The 18,551-nt window shown below is 57.0% G+C and overlaps 2 protein-coding genes across 6 annotated transcripts; one reads left to right on the top strand and one right to left on the bottom strand.

Annotated features, from left to right (window-relative positions):
• Positions 1 to 575: 575 nt before the first annotated feature.
• SLC35G6 (solute carrier family 35 member G6) lies at positions 576 to 9,821 on the bottom strand. Its single transcript, XM_059906437.1, has 6 exons — positions 9,792 to 9,821; positions 6,197 to 6,373; positions 3,412 to 3,647; positions 3,003 to 3,167; positions 2,088 to 2,217; positions 576 to 1,603 (listed from the first exon to the last, which is right to left on the bottom strand). The coding sequence occupies exons 1-6, from the start codon at positions 9,819 to 9,821 to the stop codon at positions 590 to 592; spliced, it is 1,752 nt and encodes a 583-aa protein (XP_059762420.1). The 3' UTR covers positions 576 to 589.
• On the top strand, positions 2,519 to 18,348 carry ZBTB4 (zinc finger and BTB domain containing 4). Of its 5 annotated transcripts, none has more exons than XM_059907060.1 (4): positions 2,519 to 2,627; positions 11,572 to 11,641; positions 12,088 to 13,169; positions 13,844 to 18,348. In XM_059907060.1, exons 3-4 carry the CDS (start codon positions 12,097 to 12,099, stop codon positions 15,756 to 15,758), a joined length of 2,988 nt encoding a protein of 995 aa, XP_059763043.1. In that variant the 5' UTR covers positions 2,519 to 2,627; positions 11,572 to 11,641; positions 12,088 to 12,096; the 3' UTR covers positions 15,759 to 18,348. The 5 variants fall into 5 exon arrangements, with proteins under 5 accessions (XP_059763043.1, XP_059763041.1, XP_059763044.1 ...); XM_059907058.1 differs by lacking the exon at positions 2,519 to 2,627 and adding an exon at positions 3,276 to 3,393; XM_059907061.1 differs by lacking the exon at positions 2,519 to 2,627 and adding an exon at positions 3,869 to 3,963.
• The last annotated feature ends 203 nt before the right edge of the window (positions 18,349 to 18,551 follow it).

Raw genomic sequence — 18,551 nt, 5'->3', positions numbered from 1 at the left:
GGTGTGTGCGGGGATCCCAAGGGATTCTCCAATAAGAGCAGGGGGTAGGACTTACACTGTCCTTCCAAAGCAGAGACGACACCAACTGCACAGCCATATTCAGAGTGATCCTTGTTTGATGTCAATATCACGTCACCACCCCAAGGTGGGGAGGCATAACCACGAGGAAGGGAAACCATCGCTCAGGGAAAGAAAACACACTCCCTTCCCCCACCGCAGCTGCTTGCTCTGTTTGCCTGAAAGCCCCAGACACTCCAGCCCCAAGGCTTTTCTCTCTGCCGCTGAGGGAAAAATCCTCCCGGTGGCTCATGGCCTGCCTGCCTCAGCCGCTTTGATCTGCTCCTCAGACCTCCCTTCGAGCCCCAGCCTAGACTCCAAATATGCTGCTCTCCAGGCTTGTTCCAGGTCTTCCAGGCAGTCTTCTAGGCAGTCCCTCTCCACCAAGTCCCCAATTCACCCTTGACTCCAAGGGGTGTCACTCTCCCACACCAGTTCTCTTCCAGTCACTTGTTCTCTTATGTTTGTATTCCAGTTTTTCCTTCTATTTACCCAGTCCCGCCCCCCCACCCCCAGGCTCTCAAGTTCGATCTCACTCCTCCACCTGCCCTTCCCTCTCACAGCTGAGGTTCTGGGCGGTGATGATGGCAATGCTGCCCAACACGACCCCTGCCCCCATGACGTCAGAAGGTGCCACGGTCTCATAGAACACATAGTACTGCAGCATCAGAGCCACCACCACCTCAGAGTGCAGGACGGCGCACACCAGGGCAGGGTGGGCCTTGGTGACCGCATAACTCACACACACAAAGGAGACCAGGGCGAGGATCCCCACTGCCCCCACACAGCTCCAACTCAGAGGATCGTTGGGCAACACGGGGGTCTGCAGCAGAAAGAGGCCTGGCACGGAGCCCACCAGCCCCACCAAGCCAAACAGGAAGGCCACTGTCAGTAGGCAGGAGGGGAAGTCCAGGGAACGGTACACCAGGAGGCCCAGCGACAGTGCCAGGCCACCCAGGAAAGCGAGCACATAGCCCAGGGCAGTGTAGAGGCCTGTGGTCCCCTCCTGCAGTGTCCCTAGTCCAGGTCCCACAATGATGATGAGTCCCAGGGTGCTGCCCAACAAGCCACACCAGTCATAGCCGCTGAGACGCTGGCTCTCGAGGCAGAGAGCGAGGAGAGCAGAGCAGACGGTGGAAGAACCTTTGCGGACGGTGGCAGCGTTGCCAGCGGGCACCACCTGAACCGCGCTGTAGGCGCATCCGATGCTGAGGACGTTGAGCAGGGCGTGGAGGCAGGCCCGGCCCCGGACATCGGGAGGTCCCAAGAGGGGGTCACCACGCAGTTTAAGCAGCAGGGCAACAGGGAGGTGGAAGAGGCATCGACAGATGAGCAGCTCCAGCGAGGGTAAGTGGGAAGCCTGGTAAGCCATACGGGAGAAGGGGCCCACGAAGCCAGCGGGCAGGCCCCCACCCAGCAGGGCCACGAGCAGGCCCTTGGTGACATCAGAGGGCCGGCAGCGCTGGTGCGAGGGGAGGCTGGACGGAGTGGAGGGCGGTGATGGCTGGGTGAAGTCGGGCAGGTTGAAGTAGGGGTGACAGCCAGCCTGTTAGGGAGAAAGGAGCTCGGGCATTAGGGCAGCCATAGTCCAGGGGACCTGGGGTAGGGCGAATGCCAGGCTGGGTTCTGGGACCCTGTAGGGCAGTAGAAGGGCAGGCTGTCTTGCCGAGGAACTCTTGGGAGCTAGAAAGGGCCTGAAAGATGGATGAGGTGGTACAGTGTGGGCCTGGAGCCTCTAAAGCAGGAAGCAGGGAGTGAGCGGTCCTGGAGCATCGTGTTTCTCTGGGTAAGTTGTTCCCGGGAGGAGAAGAAGAGGACCCAGGGATGCTCTGTTGGTTTGAGGAAGGGGAGGCGACCTCAGATGCTGTGTGTCTGTGTGATGTCACAGGTTCCAGGGACATCTGGGAACACCATTATGAATTTCGCTTGTGGGTGTCTAGGAAAGCTGGGAAGTTTTAGAGAAGGAGGGGGAAGGGAGCAGCCAGGAGCTACAGGGAAGGGGGCTGTGCTCCCCTGCGCCCCACACTCACCATCTTTCCTTGGACTTCCTCCTCTCCTCCTGGCTCAGGGGCCCTGGGCCCTTCAGAACTCCAGCCATTGTGAGCTGGTTGGAGGGCTGGTGGAGTTCTTCCTTGGAACCTCCCTGAGGTGGGGGTGGGCCTATTTTCTCATTGTTTCCAACTCTGCTTGCTTTACATTTTTGTGACTCCAGAGTCTGTCTGATTCTTTTTTTCCTCTTTTCAACTACCTCTGTGATGAGACATCTTCGGTTTTTAGTTAATTTGTTTATTTATGTCTTGCCCGATTTCAGAAAGGTTTTATGGAAAGGATCTCTGAGGGCCAGCTCCTCTTTCTCCTGAGTTTTGAATTTTTGAACACCTGGGAGGAGTCTCTGGGACTGTCCCTCTGGAGTTTCAGGAATGTGTTTCTCCTCTGTGTGCTTCCACCTGGTGGTGTTGGTGCTGTCCCAGGAGGTCCACACCAAGTCCTCTGCATTTACGCAGAGTATATAGACGTGGATATTTCTGCCGGTGGGAACAAAATAGCAAGCTGCGTGTTCATCTGCGCTGGTAGCCATTTACGTGTACCTGTTCTGTAGGGCTGGGGCGTTCCCAGCTCGCGGCCTGGCGGGGGGGGGGGCGCGGGGGGGGGTCCCTGTGCATTTCTGGAGAGGGAGAGTGTGTGTGTGTGTGTGTGTGTTTCTCCAGGGCTGCCCCTCTGAGTGTGTTGAGCCTGGGTCTGCGGGTCCCATTGGGCCTGATTGTGAGCCTGCCACGTTGTGTGTCTGCGGAGAGGGTGTGCGTGCTCTGGGCGGTGTGCACCACTGAGTGAAGGGCGTGAAGTGGGCGGGGGGGGGGGGGATAACCCCTTCCCAGGGAGTGGGTGGTCGTGCGGCCCCGCACCGCTGCTGCTGCAGCCAGGCCCGAGCCTAGCTCGGTGCCCACCCGTCCGGCCGCCCTGCGTGGTGCCGTTCCCTTCCCGGGATCGGTCCGGGCGCAGGCCGTCGGGCGCGCTCGCCCCGAGCCCGATCCCGGAGCCTGGTGTCTGTGCCGGCTGCGCTGCGCCAGCCTCCTCTCGGCGGCGGCGGCGGCGGCGGCGCTGGGGGGGTACTGTTTCCGGGGGTGGGGGTGGGGGTAGGACCGGGGCGGGGGGAGCCGATGATGTCAGCGGCGGCGGCGGCGGCGGCGGCGGCGGCGGCGGGGCCGGGCCGGGGCCGGGCGCTGGGGGGGCCGGGGCCGGAGCCGGAGCCGGAGCTGGAGGCGGGCGAAACCGGAGCGGCCGGGGGCGGCCTCGGTGATGAGCCGGGCCTGGCGGACGCGGCGCCATCGCAGTCAGGTGGGCCCCAGGGCGAACCGGGCAGGGCCAGGGCGGACCGGAGCCAACAACCGGGCCCCCTCCCCGCTGCCCGGTGCCGCGGGGGCCCGGGCCGCGCCCCGCGCCGCGACCACTCCCCCTTGGGGTTGACCTGGGGGCTCAGGGGTCGGGGGCTGAATCTGGCCCCGCCTCCAGGCGCGCACGGCGCTGGGGGGGCGACTAAGGGGGCCCGGGTACGGCGTCCGACCCAGCGGCGGCCGGGGGGGCGCGATCGCCTGGGACCGTGGAAAGGGCCTCGCTCATTCCCGGCCTGAAGGGTTAATTCTGCAGCCCAGTGTCCCCCTCCCCCCGTGGGGCACGTTGGGGTGGGGCGGGGCGGGTGTGAGCCCGGGCCGGCGCTGCAAGCCGCTGGGAGGGCGATGGCGTAGGAGCCAGGCGTGGGGGGGGAGGGGTGGGCCGCCGAGCTCCCCAGAGTTGGGGTGTGCGGGGTGCGCAGGACGAGCAGGCGACCCGGAGCCGCCGCGCCGTCGGGGCAGGGTTGTGGCTGTGAGTCCTGGAGCTTGTGTGTCTCCTGCTGTGTTGTGGGGCAAGGTAAACCTCTCCTGGTCACCACTGTTGGCTGGTGTGGCAGCCAGGGGTCCTGCAGGGCCCTCCCGGGCCATGGGGACAGAAAGCCAGATGGAGGGGGTCCAGTGTTGTGGGACAGAATTACAAGATGCGGCCCTGTGGCTTTGGTTGACAGGTCCGCATTTGAAGCCAGGCACAGTACCTGCGGAGTTTGTTAGGTGTGGGGTTTTATGTTTTACAGCGGCGTGTGTTTTCTTGCACATATGTGTCTGGCGCTGCACATATGAACTATTTGGGAACTGTTGTTTTCTGCGTAGCTGGCGAGGGGTAAGTGCTGTGGAGGGCGCCGGAGTGCAGGGTGTTGTGTGCCCAGCTGGAGGGGGCAGTTGTGTACCCTTGAGTCTGAGTGGGAAGGTGTCGGGTCCCGTCCCATTCATGCGGCCCTGCTGAGGTGTGGTCCAGTCTCGGAGAGGATGGCCCGCTGGATGGGTTCTTGGGTCCATGTGACGATCAGGTGGCACGGGGGAGGGAGGGCACAGGGTGGTGCATGTCTAGAACTCAGGTCCCGCGGGTCCTGCAGGAAGTGAGAAGCCCCAGGGTGTGTCTCAGGTACCCGTGGGGTGGCTGGCACCAGTGTGAGGGGCCCTGGGTGGAACATGCAGGTTGTGTTTGTGGGATCGGGGGCAGCCGAGCGAGGGGAAGGTTGTGTGTTTGCGACATTCCCTACGGGATTCTTTTGTGACGTCGTTTGTGGGAGCCCATCTGTGCTGTTGGGCTGGGAAGCGAGCTTGTCAGAAAACACTTGTGGGGAGGGCGATGGCGTGACCAGGGCCGTGTGGGCCTCGGCCTCCAGAGATCAGCCGCGAGCTGTGTGTGCGTGCCTGCCTCTGCGTGTTGGAGTGGCCATGTGGGGCTGCTGTGGGGATATGTTATGAAGAAGGCGGGGAGATAAATATGGGGCAGAGCAAGGGCAGCCGGCGGGAGGCCTGGGTGTTGTCGGGCAGCCCAGCTTGTCTGTGCAGGGTCTGGTGCTAGCCCCTCGCCGGCCCGCCCAGCGCGTCAGGGTCACCGGGTGGAGAGGCCTGGCGGCTGCGAGGAAACTCAACTTGGACGGAGCGGCTCCTTGGCCATGTTTATGTAAAGGCCGGGTGTGACTCTTGTCACTGAAATGGAAAAAAGAAACATGAAGTTTTCAGTCTCCTCCTCCTGCTTCAACCCTCTCTCTGCCCCCCTTGCAGGGATCTCTGCTTTTCTGTCTCTTCTGTGACGCACACTGGGCCCCTCCTGCGACTGTGGAAGGGTCTGGGAATGGAATTTGCTCGCTAGGCAGATTCCTCAGAACAGGTTTTCCTCACCTTTGGGGCCCAGGCCCTTCTGTAGATGTGTGTGTGTGTGTGTGTGTGTGTTCCAAGTGTACATACCGCTGTGGTCTGCGCCTGGCCTGGCGGGGAGAGTGCGTGTGCATTGGGGCAGGGAGGACACTACGGCCAGGCCCCCCTGCACGGGGGCATGCTGGCTGCTATGTCAGGCCCGCACAACAGGTGCACCACGGCCTGGTGGAGGGCAAGGAGGCCTAGACTAGAACTGAGGAATTCGGGCCCTACCACTTCCTCGCTGGCACCTTCCCTAAGTGAGCCTCAGTTCCTCATCTTTAAAATGGGGCTAATCACCTGCCCTGTCCGTCTTCCAACAGGGCTGTAGGTAGGTAGCACATGGAAAATGTACCTGGAAAGTAGCTACAGTCTGGGGACTATGCCTGTGCCAGCCACTGTCAGCCCTCTGCCAGCACTGAGCCCCTTCCTGGGGCTTGATTAATAACAACAGTAAACACTTATTTAACACTGTGACCAGGCACTGTCCTCAGTGCTTTTACGTATGGTCACTCATTTAGTCCTCCCAACGCCTCATGGAAGTAGGAGATCTAATTACCTCCCTTTTTCAAATGAGCCAGCCGCGGCCCAGAGAAGTAATTTGCCCAAAGCCACTTAGCTAGTAAGAAGTAAACCTGGATTTGAACCCAGCCAGTCTGATTCCAGATCATGTGCTCTTTATATGTGTCCTCTAGTGCCCTTCTGAAGCTTTTTGTGGGCCTCTCTGTGCACCACCCCCGCCAAACACACACACACTTCTGCCCAATTTCTGCAGAACTTAACACCTGCACCAATCCATTTCAGAAGACTGGTGTTTAGACAGTGACTCAGGGAGTCTCAGCCTGGGAGGGCTAGCATCCTGGATACTGTCCACAGGAGCACAAAACGTTGATGAACCGGGCGAAGGAGAGATTGTTCTTGTCCTGAGGGTCAGGGAGGGCCAAAGGGAGATGGCATTTGAGGTAGATCTTAACATTTTGGAGGGATTTGGGGAAGAGGCTGGGGGAAGGTTGTATTTCTAGCAGGAGAACCAGCATGGGCGAGGGCATGAAGGTGTGGGACAGCTGAGGATGGAGAGCACAGCGTGTGCTTAAGGGGAGACTCATGCAACGCAAGAATAGAGAGGAAGATGGGAATTAGACTCGAATGCTCGGCTGAGGAATTTGAGCTTTATTCTGGAGTGGAGGCCCGAGAAGGTTTCTGAGCCCAGGAGTGATGCCACCTGAGCTGCTTCGGGGCCGTTGATCCTCAGTGAGAGGAAGGCTGGATGGTAGAAGCTAAGACCAGAAGCAGGGGACTAGCTGGGAGGCCATGGCCTTGGACCATGAGAGTGTTAACAAGGCCCTGAGCTAGTTTGGGGGCCAGAGGCCGGTTAGAGGGAAGGTTTCCAGAGCCATTCCCAAGCTGGGCTGCAGGGAATTCCCTGGCAGTCCAGTGGTTAGGACTCCGCGCTCTCACTGCTGAGGGCCCGGGTTTGATCCCTGGTCGGGAAAGTAAAATCCCCTAAGCCGCACAGCATGGCCAAAAAAGAAAACAAAAAACAAAAAAAACTGGGTCGCAGATTTGACCAGACTCAGTGGCTGCTGGATGTGGAGAGTGAGGGAAAGGGTGGAGTCAGACGTGACACAGTTACCATTTAGCACGTGAGACCTTGCATGGTGATTTCGGCAGCCCGCTGGCCCCGGCGGTGTGGCAGAGGGAAGGACCCTGCATCTGGGTTCACATAGGCCTGGATTTGAATTTTGACTCTGCTGCTCACAAGCTGTGTGACCTTGAGCAAGGTAAATCCCTCTGTGAGCCTCAGTTTCCTCATCTGTAAAATTGGGATAATATAAATGCCAACTTTGGGTGGCTGAGGAAACCATTAAATGAGGCAACGCATGTAAAGCCCTGGAGGTAAATCAGGCAAAGCGTGAGCACCCTGGAAGTGGTCAAGTTACACTCGCCACCCCCAACTCCTGGCCAAGTCAGTCCAGGACTGAGGATGGTGTCCTTCCTGAAGGTGGACACACTCCAGGACGACTTTAAGAAAGCAGGTTCATTCATTTACCCAAAATGTTTTTGATCTCCCACTATGTATCAGGCACTGTTCTAAGCACTGGAGGTAGCAGTGAACAAAGCAGACAGAAATCTCTCCTCCCCTGGAGCTTGCAGTCTGGCGACGAATGAACAGTATGTCTTACTAAATGCCAAGGAGGAAAATAAAGTAGGGGAGAGGGATAGGGAGTTTGAGGAGGTATGGGGCGGCCAGGGAGGGCCTTGGGGGAAGGTGACTTTTGAGTCCAGGCTTAAAGGAGGTGGGGCAGCAAGGCATGAGGCTACCTGAGGAAAGAACATTCCAGGCAGAGGGAACAGCAAGAGGTGGAGTGTATCTGGTGGCAGCCCTCAGATCCGCACCTCAGTCACACCTCTAAGATCACACAGCCAGTTAAGAGTAGAGAAATGGTAAAAACAAACTAAAAACCACAGAGCCATCAAACCTACCCTGAAGCCTGATTTCTGCCCCTTTTTCTTCACCACTTCCCCCCACCATTTTCCGGGACTGAGTTCCAAGATGATAATAAGAGCTAGCACTTCCTGAGCATTTGCTGCATGGCAGGCACTCTTCTACGTACTGCCAGTCATCAGTTTATTCTTTACAACCCTATGTAGTGGGCACTTCTCATTATCCCTACCTCATCGACAAGGAAACTGACATACAAAGAGGTTAAGTAACTTGCCCAGGGTCCCATAACTAGTGTCTTCTCCACCTCCCATAAACCCTTGCAGGGCAGTGGCCACTGGTGGGGCAGTTGAACTCAGGAGAGCAGGGTCCAAACCCAGCTTGGTTAGCAGTGAGACCAGGGGCAAGTCACCCTGTCACTACGTTCTCTCTACCTGCAAGTGAGGTGTCTAGAGTATTTAAAGCCTCAGTTTCCTCATCTGTACAATGGGGTTGACACTAGCCCCTGCCTCACTGTGGTCCTTTTGAGTGTTGAGATGATGCAGATAAAATGCTTAGCACTAGATTTGGCACATAATATTTTTCTCATCAATGGCAGCTGCAAGTACCATGATGATGATGGTTCTAGATGATCTCCAAGGACCAGGCCAGCCTTGGACCTCTGTGGTTCTAAAAAGCTTTGATAGGCCTTGTCCAAATATCTTGGCAGTCAGCACACAGCCATGCCTCAGTAGGCACCAAGCCCATATGGCTGTGCAGGTGGGCAGGCCTGGCCAAGGGGGTGAGTGGGGGCCGGAATCAAGCTTTGCTGTGCAGGGCTGCTACTTTATGGAGGAAGAGGCCTTTCCTCTATTTTTTTCCCCTTCCTCTAATTTTCGCAAAGATCCTAGATGGGCTGGTGGCGGCCCTAGTGGGTGCTGTTGGAAGAAAAACATAACTGTTTTCCTATACACTCAACTCATGACACTTCTGACGCGAAATGTGTGCGTTTTTTTCCCCACACTGACCAGTTCTCTGACACTAGCTGGGTGTCCTACAATTCAGTTCAATTACGATACTGTCTGCCTGGAGATAGCATCAGATCCCAGAGGTTAAGGGCTCAGTCCCACAAGACTGCCCCCACTTCAGATACCAGTTTGCAAGCCCAGACCTCCTGTAGTTTTTTTTTTTAAAGAGCTTTTATTTTTATTTTATTTTATTTATTTTTTTGGCTGTGCCGTGCGGCCTGTGGGATCTTAGTTCCCTGACCAGGGTTTGAACCCATGACCCCTGCAGTGGCAGCACAGAGTCCTAACAACTGGACCACCAGGGAATTCCTCAGACCGCCTGTACTTCTGACTGACCATCAAGACATCGGGCTTTCTCACGACCCCATCCTCAGACTTGATAATTTGCTAGGATGGCATATAGAACTGAGGGAAATACTTACATTTATTGGTTTATTATATAATAAAGGATATGATACTAGCCAAATGAAGAGGTACGGAGGGCGAGGTCTGGAAGGGTCCTGAGTACAGGAGCTTCTGTCTCCACAAAGTTGGGGCGCACTACCCTCTCGCCATGAGGATGTGTTTAGCAACCAGAAGCTCTCTGAACCCCATAGTTCAGGGACTTTTATGGAGGCCTCATCACATAGGCATGATCGATTATGAACTGAGTCTCCAGTTCCTCTTCTCTCCCCAGAGGCAGTGGGGGACTGGGGCTGAAAGTTCCAAACTTCTAATCATGGCTTGGTCTTTCTGGTGACCAGCCCCCATCCGGGATCCCACCAAGAGTCGCCTCATTAGAACAAGAGACACTCCTATCACCCAGGAAATTCCAAGGAGTTTAGGAGCTTGATGGCAAGAACTGGGCTGAAAGACCAAACGTTAGAATAAGATGCCCCTAGCACCCCTATCACTTGGGAAATTACAAGAGTTTTAGGAGCTCTGTGTCAGCAATGGGGACAAAGACCAAATATATTACAGTTGACTCTCGAACAGTGTGTGGGTTAGGGGCGCAGACCCTCCACGCAGTGGAAAATCCAAGTATAGCCTTACAATCGGGCCTCCGTATCCAAGGTTCCGCATCCTCGGATTCAGCCAACCTCGGATCGTGTAGTACTGTCATATTTACCATTGAAAAAAATCCACGTGTAAGTGGACCTGTGCAGTTCAAACCTGTGTTGTTCAAGGGTCAACTTTATTTCTTGTTATATCACAGTATCACAGCTGTAAACGTGTCCTTCATCCTGATGTGATATAATCAAGAACGCAGGCTTTTGAGCCAAACTTCCTGGGATCAGATCCCAGCCCTGCTACTAACTGGTCATATATCCTTGGGCAGCTACCTAGCATCTCCGAGCCTCAGCCTGTCACTTTAAAGTCAAGAAGCTAACTGCTACCTTTTAGGGTAGTGATGAGGAACAAATGAGGTAATACAAGTAGAGCATCGACTCTTGGGGGTCCCTGTCAGCTGGTGGCTGTCACAGAAGGGAGTGGGAGGCCTTGCTCTCTTTCCCCATTTTATAGAACTGAACACCAGATCGCGAACGGGGCCCCTTCCCCTGGATTCCTGACCCACCCGCAATCCAGCAACTGATGGGGAAGCACTTGACCTAGGTGTGTGCCTGGCAGTCGGGGCTGTTAGAACTTTTGAATATCACCCCTGTTTACCACCCTCCTCCTCCTCCAGGACAGGACTCAGAGCAGTCTTTTGGGAACATGAAATGGGCTGTGGAGGGAAGGCATCTTAGTCCAGATAGTATGAGTAATAAATGGGAAGAGAGCGTTTTCCGGGGGATGGGAATTGTATGAGGAACTCCTGACGCAGGACACCTCGGAGGTCATGTGTGACCCAGGGCAGGGCGTGTGCAAGGGGAGGGCTCCCAGGCTTCATGGAGGGTGGATGAGAGGGGCTGAGAGCTCTGCTCTCAGGTCAAGAGGCCTGGGTCTGTGAACGGGCCCCACCTGTTATGACCAGCTCTGTGTGTCTTTGGCTAAGTTATTCTATGGCTCTGGAATTGAGATATTCAACTGAAAAATTAGCCCCCAAAGCCGAGGCTGTGAGGTGCTTTCTGGGCAGTGACCACCACAGCTCACATTTGGGCTGCCTGCTATTCCTTTTGGATGAGCCTCCCAGCAAGAGTGAGATAGGGGTTGCGTTCCCCACCCCCCTTTTTAAGCCAAAGTCGCAAAGCCACCAGCTCTCAGAATAAGGAGTGGGACCCAAGCTTCCTCACTTCTGGTCTGGTGGCCTTTTAGTGCCCTTCAGAGATTGGAGCAAGCTGGCGTGTGTGCAAGAGTTCGTGGTCTTCAGTGGTCACCTGGCACCTAGGCCAGAAACCCCCTCTGAGATTTAATGTGAAGAGGTTCTCTGCTAATTTGAATATCTAGCAGCTTGGTCCAATGAAAAAGCTCAAACAAATCTATTTTGATATGTAAATGAGACTATTATAGTGAAAGACAACATGCAAATCTTTGATTTCCTTTGAGCCCCGGAAGATTGGGCCAAAGGGACTTGAGAGTGATCCAGCGGGCTTCCCTGGACCTACGGGATTGAACTATGCTCCTGGATTGTTTTGAGGCAAATCGGGAATATGCAAATTATCTTGTTCCTGTACTTCTGGGCACCAGCAGCACAAGGCTTTGCAATAATTTGTGTGAACTCCTAGGTCCAACTGGAGGCAGCTCAGCAAATAACCTGTCGGGCTCCCAGGAGGGTCAGGGTCTGCAGAGCAGCCCGGGCCTCGTTGGCCCTGCACGCTGCGCCACCCCCCTCCTCCCCGGTCCCCTCCCGCCCGGTTCCCTTCCTGAGGACGCGGTTTCTGTTTCCCCACAGAGGGAAGAGGCCCGGCAGAAGGGACTCGCTGAGCCACCCCCGCTCTGCTCCATGTTGGCTGTGCTCTCAGGTGAGGTGGTGCGAGAGGTCTGCCCCGAGGGAGACGGGGCCCGAGGCAGCAGGCCAGCAAAGCAGCCGTGTTGTCCAGGCCGGGGAGTCCTGAGGAATGGTCAGCAGCGGCTGTGGGGCCTTCCTCCCCCTCCCAGTGGGGGAGAGGTGTCCACTGCTTACCTCGCTAGTCTGTGACTTGGAAATCTTGACCCCTGACCTTCATCAAGACCTGAGGTATTCTTGGCCTCTTCCAGCCCCCGATGTTTGACATGCGGGCGTTGGATGCTGGCCGGACGTGGGGTGGCTAAGGTTAACCCCTCACTTCTGTGACCAGAAGTCAGTCAGCCTTCCACCAGTCTCTGGCCAACAGCCTCCAATCCCCTCCCAGCTCACCTCTGATTTTAGAGGCCCCTGCCCTCTGCCCAGCCTCTGAGATCCTCCCCTGGCCTCTTCTCCTCCATCTAGGCTGGCGCCATGCCCCCCCCAGCAGAGGTGACAGACCCGTCCCATGCCCCCGCCGTCCTGCGCCAGCTCAATGAGCAGCGGCTCCGTGGCCTCTTCTGTGACGTCACCCTCATAGCCGGAGACACCAAGTTCCCTGCTCACCGCAGCGTCCTGGCTGCTTCTAGTCCCTTCTTCAGAGAGGCCCTGCTCGCTTCAGCCCCACTGCCCCTCCCACCAATTACTGGGGGCTCTGCCCCCAACCCTGCCTCCACCACAGCTTCTTCCTCCTCCTCCTCTTCCTCCTCCTCCTCCTCCTCTTCCTCCTCCTCCTCTTCCTCCTCCTCTCCCCCTCCACCCTCACCTCCCGCTTCATCCCCACCCCGGGTCCTGGAGCTGCCAGGGGTCCCAGCAGCTGCCTTCTCTGATGTCCTTAATTTCATCTACAGTGCCCGGCTGGCACTACCTGGTGGTGGGGGGGACGGGGCAGCCGTGGCAGAGATCGGCGCTCTGGGGCGGCGTCTGGGCATCTCCCGCCTGCAGGGCCTGGGGGAGGGAGGTGATGCCTGGGTACCTCCTGCCCCAGCCCCCATGGCCACCTCGCAGCCTGAAGAAGACAACTTCGGGCCTGGGCCTAGGCCAGCCGGGGAGTGGGAGGGTGACAGGGCTGAGGCCCAGGCCCCTGACTCACAGCCCCCCCTGCCCCGGCGGCCCCTCCCCTGCCCCCGATGTGGGAAAAGCTTCATCCATCCCAAGCGGCTGCAGACCCATGAGGCACAGTGTCGTAGGGGGGCCAGCACTCGGGGGTCTGCAGGGCTGGGAGCCGGGGGCTCTGGCCCCAGTGGCCCTTCAGGAGTGGACGCCTCAGCCCTGCCCCCACCAGTGGGCTTCCGAGGTGGTCCCGAGCACGTGGTGAAGGTGGTGGGCGGCCACGTGCTGTACGTGTGCGCGGCCTGTGAGCGTTCCTACGTGACCCTGTCCAGCCTGAAGCGGCACAGCAATGTACACTCGTGGCGGAGGAAGTACCCCTGCCGCTACTGTGAGAAGGTGTTCGCCCTGGCTGAGTACCGTACCAAGCACGAGGTGTGGCACACCGGGGAGCGCAGGTGAGTGGCCTGCATGGCCAGGGACCGGTTGGGGTGGGGGTGGAGGGGTCACATGGGACCTTGTCCACTCAGGGATCACAGGGACAAGGGAGAGAATGGGCAGAGCGTGGGGCCTAGAAAGTCATCCTGAGACGCCTGCTCACCCACTAGCCCCTGCTCACCTGCTCTCCATCACTCACCCTTCTGCCTCCCTTCAGCCCCGTTTCCTTCCGCTGATGTTTATTAGCACCTCCAGGTGTCATGTCCTGGCTTGGTGATGTGGAAAAGACCGAGGAAGAGAAAGTTGCCTCATGGGACAGGACTATGGGGAGCTCAGGCATGTCCACCAACGGTTGTAATGTACCCCTGTTCATAAGACATTTCCCCATTCTGTCATGTGAGCTTCAGAAGAAGGCTTTGGGAGTTAGGCAAGGTGTGTGATTATTCCCAGTTCACAGACGGAACAGCTGAGGCCTGGCATCTCACAGCCAGTGGGGGGCACTGTACTGGGACTGGTGTCCTTTCTGAGGCTGGCAGGGTGAGACAAGCAGCCTGAAAGGAGGGTGAGCAAATGGCTGGGGCAGTTCAAGGTCTGAGTGGAGGCAGGAGAGGACGTGGGAAGCTGAGGCCCTAGCTTCAGGGCCCCTGACTCAACTGGCTCTGTCCCTGCCCTGTTCCATGCCGTCCTGGCCCAGGTACCAGTGCATCTTCTGCTGGGAGACCTTTGTCACCTACTATAACCTGAAGACCCACCAGCGAGCCTTCCATGGCATTAGCCCGGGCCTCCTAGCCAGTGAGAAGACGCCCAATGGAGGCTATAAGCCCAAGCTCAATACCCTCAAGCTGTACCGCCTGCTCCCCATGCGGGCGGCCAAGCGGCCCTACAAGACCTACAGCCAGGGAGCCCCCGAGGCCCCCCTTTCTCCGAGCCTCAACACTCCGGCCCCTGCGGCAATGCCGGCCAGCCCACCACCCGGACCCCCACCTGCCCCAGAGCCTGGCCCCCCACCGTCTGTCATCACTTTTGCCCACCCAGCTCCCTCTGTCATTGTACATGGGGGTAGCAGCAGTGGTGGAGCAGGGAGTGGGCCGGCCAGCACAGGGGGGGCCCAAGCCGCCTCAGTCATCACTTACACTGCTCCGCCACGGCCCCCCAAAAAACGTGAGTACCCACCTCCTCCCCCCGTGCCTGCAGCCGCCCCAGCCAGCCCAGCCCCAGCCGGCAGCCCAGCCACAGCCACGGAGGAGGCCAAGGGCCGGAACCCACGGGCCACAAGGACTCTGACCTACACGGCCAAGCCAGCTGGTGGGCTTGGCGGGGGCGGGGGTCCCTCTCAGCTGCAGGCTCCACCTCCACTGTGTCAGATCACTGTACGAATCGGCGAGGAGGCTATTGTCAAGCGCCGCATCTCAGAAACTGACCTGCGTCCTGGGGAGCTGAGCGGAGAGGAGATGGAGGAGAGCGAGGAGGAGGAGGAGGAAGAAGAGGAGGAGGAGGAGGAGGAGGAGGAAGACGAGGAGGAGGAGGAATCGAAGGCTGGAGGGGAGGACCAGCTCTGGAGGCCCTACTACTCGTACAAGCCCAAGCGCAAGGCTGGAGCCGCAGGCCCGGGCAGCAGCGGGGGCGGCGGGATGCCCAGAGGCCGCCGGCCGCCTCGCTGGAGACAGAAGCTGGAACGGAGGAGCTGGGAGGAGACCCCGGCGGCCGAGGGCCCCACAGGGCGTGCCCGTGGCGAGCGGAGGCACCGCTGCGGAGACTGTGCCCAGACGTTTGCCACCCTGAGGAAGCTGCGCAAGCACCAGGAGGCCCACGGCGGGGGCTCCCACAACTCCCGGGCTGGACGGAAGCCTTCCACCCGCTTCGCCTGCCCTCACTGCGCCAAGGTGTGCAAGACGGCAGCCGCCCTGAGCCGCCACGGGCAGAGGCATGCTGCCGAGCGGCCCGGGGGTACCCCCACGCCTGTCATTGCCTACTCCAAGGGCTGCGCTGGCACCCGAGCCGGGGACGTCAAGGAGGAGGCTCCCCAAGAGATGCAAGTCTCCTCATCCAGCGGGGAGGCGGGTGGCGGGAGCGCTGCTGCTGAGGAAGCTTCCAAAACCGCCTCGCTCCAGGACCCTGTCATCTCAGGGGGGGAGGAGCCCTCAGTGGTGGCAGGAGGGGGTACCTATGCGTACCCACCTGTGCAGGAATTTCCACTGGCTCTGATCGGGAGCGGCCGGGAATCTGGCAGTGGCAGGGGAAAAGCTGGGAGTGAGGGGCCAGTGGGGGCTGGGCGGGGGGACCGGATGGAGGGGATGGGGGCTGCCAAAGTCACCTTCTACCCTGAGCCCTACCCACTCGTCTATGGGCCCCAGCTTCTTGCCGCCTACCCTTACAACTTCAGCAACTTGGCCGCTCTCCCAGTTGCTCTTAACATGGTCCTACCTGATGAGAAGGGTGGGGGTGCCCTTCCCTTCCTACCAGGGGTCTTTGGCTACGCAGTCAATCCTCAAGCAGCACCCCCTACCCCCCCAACTCCACCGCCCCCAACTCTCCCTCCACCAGTCCCCCCTAAGGGAGAAGGGGAAAGGGCAGGGGTTGAAAGAACCCAGAAGGGAGATGTGGGGTGAGCTCTGGGCCCAGATCCCCCCTTTCACCAGATGCCACCCTCCCTGAACCCCCGCCACTACCAGCTCCCTGGCCTCCCTGCCCCTTGGGAGCCCCTCCACACTCTTGTGCAGGGACTTGGGGGCCTCTGGAGCTCAGGGGTCAGGCTGCTTTGTGTGAGATTGTAGTTTTCCCACCACCTGGGAAGGGATCTTTGGTGGTTCCCCTCTCAGTTCTCCTCCAGGGAATGGCCTCCGTGAGGGGCAGGGCCAGCTCCCATCCCTTCTCCAGCCCTTGGGGCAACTGAGCAATATACTTAAATGAATCTCTACTCATAGCCCCCACCAGCTCTGAATGTCTAACCCGCCCCCCTGATTCGTAAACCTAGGGGGAAACCATCTCTCTCACCTAATGTTCCCCCCTCGTTCTGAAGCTTTCTCTAAGCCCTTGCCCAGATGCTTCCCAGCACATTCCATCCTTTGTGGCCCAGGGCCTGGACCAGACCATTGTGATACCTGACACTTACCCACCTGGGAGTGTGGCTTTCGATTCCATTCTTCCCGAGGGTGGGTTTCTGTGCCCGTTTCCTTCACATTAAGATGCCATCCCTTCCTTGGCTTCCACGCCTTTGGATCTTCCATATTCCTCCTTATACTCCTAGACTCTGGAGATGGCCTCTCCCATCCAGGTCAAGGAGGTGCTGGGGGGAGGGCTACCTATCTGTTCCACGGCTGAGTACTTTCCCAGCCCAGGGCAGCACCAATCTCAGCCCTACTTTGACCCTCAAATCTAGTGAGCCCCAGACTCTTCCAAGGCAAAAGAGGTGGGTAGATTGCACCTCTTCCTGCCTCTACATATGGCCTCTTCTGGGCTAAACCAGATTTGGGGGCCAGGAGGGAGGAGCTCTATATGGGATGGGGAAGGGAATCTACTTTCTCCCTTTTTTTTTCCCGATGGTTTCTCCCAGACTAGACCAAATAGCCAGAAAAATGGATGGGGGTTGGATGGGTGGGTAAGCCCAAGATTTGCACATGACCTCCCATCCCTACCTTAACCCCCCTTTTCCCCCAGTATCACTTCCCTCACCAATCACTCCAGATGGTTTTTGGGGAACCATCCTACTCCCTTGGTGGGCTTTGGGGTATCCCCACCAACTTTCCCTGCAAAATAGCACCTTACACCCCATCTTTGACTCAGTTCCCCACACCCAAAGATCCCAGCCTAGGGATGGGGTACAGGGACCTTATAAATCCCTAATCCCTAATTTGCACTAGTTAACCCTGGTCAGGGGTCCCTATGTTTCCTTCCAGTGGGGGAGTTGAAGAAATGTTTGCTCCTAATTCTCTTTGATAACTGGGCCTCCCCACTCTGTGATTGGATGAACATTTTCCATCCACCCCCCCCCCAAAAAAAGAACAGCTCACGAGGGGAGAGCCAGTTTGGGGGAGCAAATTTGAAAAATGGGAATTAGAGGAGTGCAGTTTAAAAAGGGGAAAAGTTGTCATCAAAATGGCAGCCTTTTTCTCAGCTACTGTTTTTTTGGGCCAAGATGGCTGCCCTCTCAACTGATGCTGAAAGGGCAAGATCATGGCTTTTGGAGGGAGGGGGTTTGGGGGGAGAGACGGGAGCATCCTCCTGCCTCTTCTCGCCCTCCCAGCATAAGGAAAGGGGAGGTTTTCGACAGGCTCCCTGAATGTTAACCACGGAGGAGTGTCGCTCCTTCACTCCTCCTCTGTCTCTTTGCACTTTTCTTGGTCTTGGCCACAGTCCGAGTGAAGAGTTTCCTACTGAATGTACCATACCGAGTTCCAATTTTTAAGGGGGAGAAAAGTTTAAAACGGGGAAAAATGCAAAAAAAAAAAAAAAATCACTAAAAATATTCCCACAAATCTTGTTTCTGGCACTTTAGAAAAACTGCGAAAAAAGTACATAATAAAGAATACATATATATCTACACACAAATTATATATATAAAATATATATATATATATATATACACAGCGGAACCATAAGAGAGACTGAGGAAGGCCTTGGAGGCAGGGGGCAGATGCGTTAACAGTCCCCCTATATCCTTAACCTGCACTCCTCTGAGGCAAAAAGGCACAGAGATGGAAGGGGTTGAGGATGGACCAGGGAATTTGAATTTCAGAACAGGTCAAAATTCTAAAACCATGGACATTTTGGGAGAACTGAGACTGTAGACATTTATTTTTTTGAAAATATGATTTAGGAAAATAGTTTCCAGAATTTGGTGGTTCTGGGCAACAAAGGAGATTGTGGCGAAATGGCGATTAAAATACATGTATCTGAGTTGGGGAACTTGAATATTGTGAATTTCACATGTTGAAAATTCAGGATTTTGCAATTCTGTCTTTTGAAAATTATCAAGTCTTGTCAGTTTGTGCCCTCTTTCCCCATGTTCCCTGGGAAGAAGGGTGACAGTGGAGTGGAAAGGCCACTGGTTCTGTGCCACAGCACGCAAGATTTAGAATTCTACAGACTCTAGCTCTATACGTAGTGAGGACCCAGATTTAGAGAAACTGACCAATATTTATCTCCGCATTTGTGTGTGTGTCCAACTCTCTAGGCCAATAAACCAACAAGACAAACGAACTGTGCTCCACAGTGGGATGCCAGGTGCAATTATTGGCGTGGCTGGTGGGTCTGGCTGGACAGGGACATGCTAACCTTGTCCCACAGGGATCCCTACAAGTTGTAGCCCTATTCTCCCTCTTAGGACAACAACTTCCAGCAGTTGAGTAGGTGTGAGAGCCTGTTGACCCTAGGTACTTCATTGTAATTGCTGCAGCCACTAG

The sequence above is a fragment of the Balaenoptera ricei genome, chromosome 20 (genome assembly GCF_028023285.1).
Source record: "Balaenoptera ricei isolate mBalRic1 chromosome 20, mBalRic1.hap2, whole genome shotgun sequence".
NCBI lineage: Eukaryota > Metazoa > Chordata > Mammalia > Artiodactyla > Balaenopteridae > Balaenoptera > Balaenoptera ricei.
The sequence above is the reverse complement of the archived record's forward strand: the minus strand, read 5'-3'. Positions and strand labels throughout refer to the sequence as shown.

What these genes read in the sequence shown, in the direction of transcription:
- ZBTB4 (XM_059907060.1), top strand. Translation starts at nt 12,097, where the DNA reads ATGCCCCCCCCAGCAGAGGTGACAGACCCGTCCCATGCCCCCGCCGTC. An exon ending in TGGCACACCGGGGAGCGCAG is followed by an intron (nt 13,170 to 13,843) that starts GTGAGTGGCCTG and finishes GTCCTGGCCCAG; the next exon opens with GTACCAGTGCATCTTCTGCT.
- SLC35G6 (XM_059906437.1), bottom strand. Translation starts at nt 9,821, where the DNA reads ATGCGGAACCTTGGATACGGAGGCCCGATT. An exon ending in CACGCAGGGCGGCCGGACGG is followed by an intron (nt 2,218 to 3,002) that starts GTGGGCACCGAG and finishes ATGAGAAAATAG; the next exon opens with GCCCACCCCCACCTCAGGGA. An exon ending in AGGAAGTCCAAGGAAAGATG is followed by an intron (nt 1,604 to 2,087) that starts GTGAGTGTGGGG and finishes TCTCCCTAACAG; the next exon opens with GCTGGCTGTCACCCCTACTT.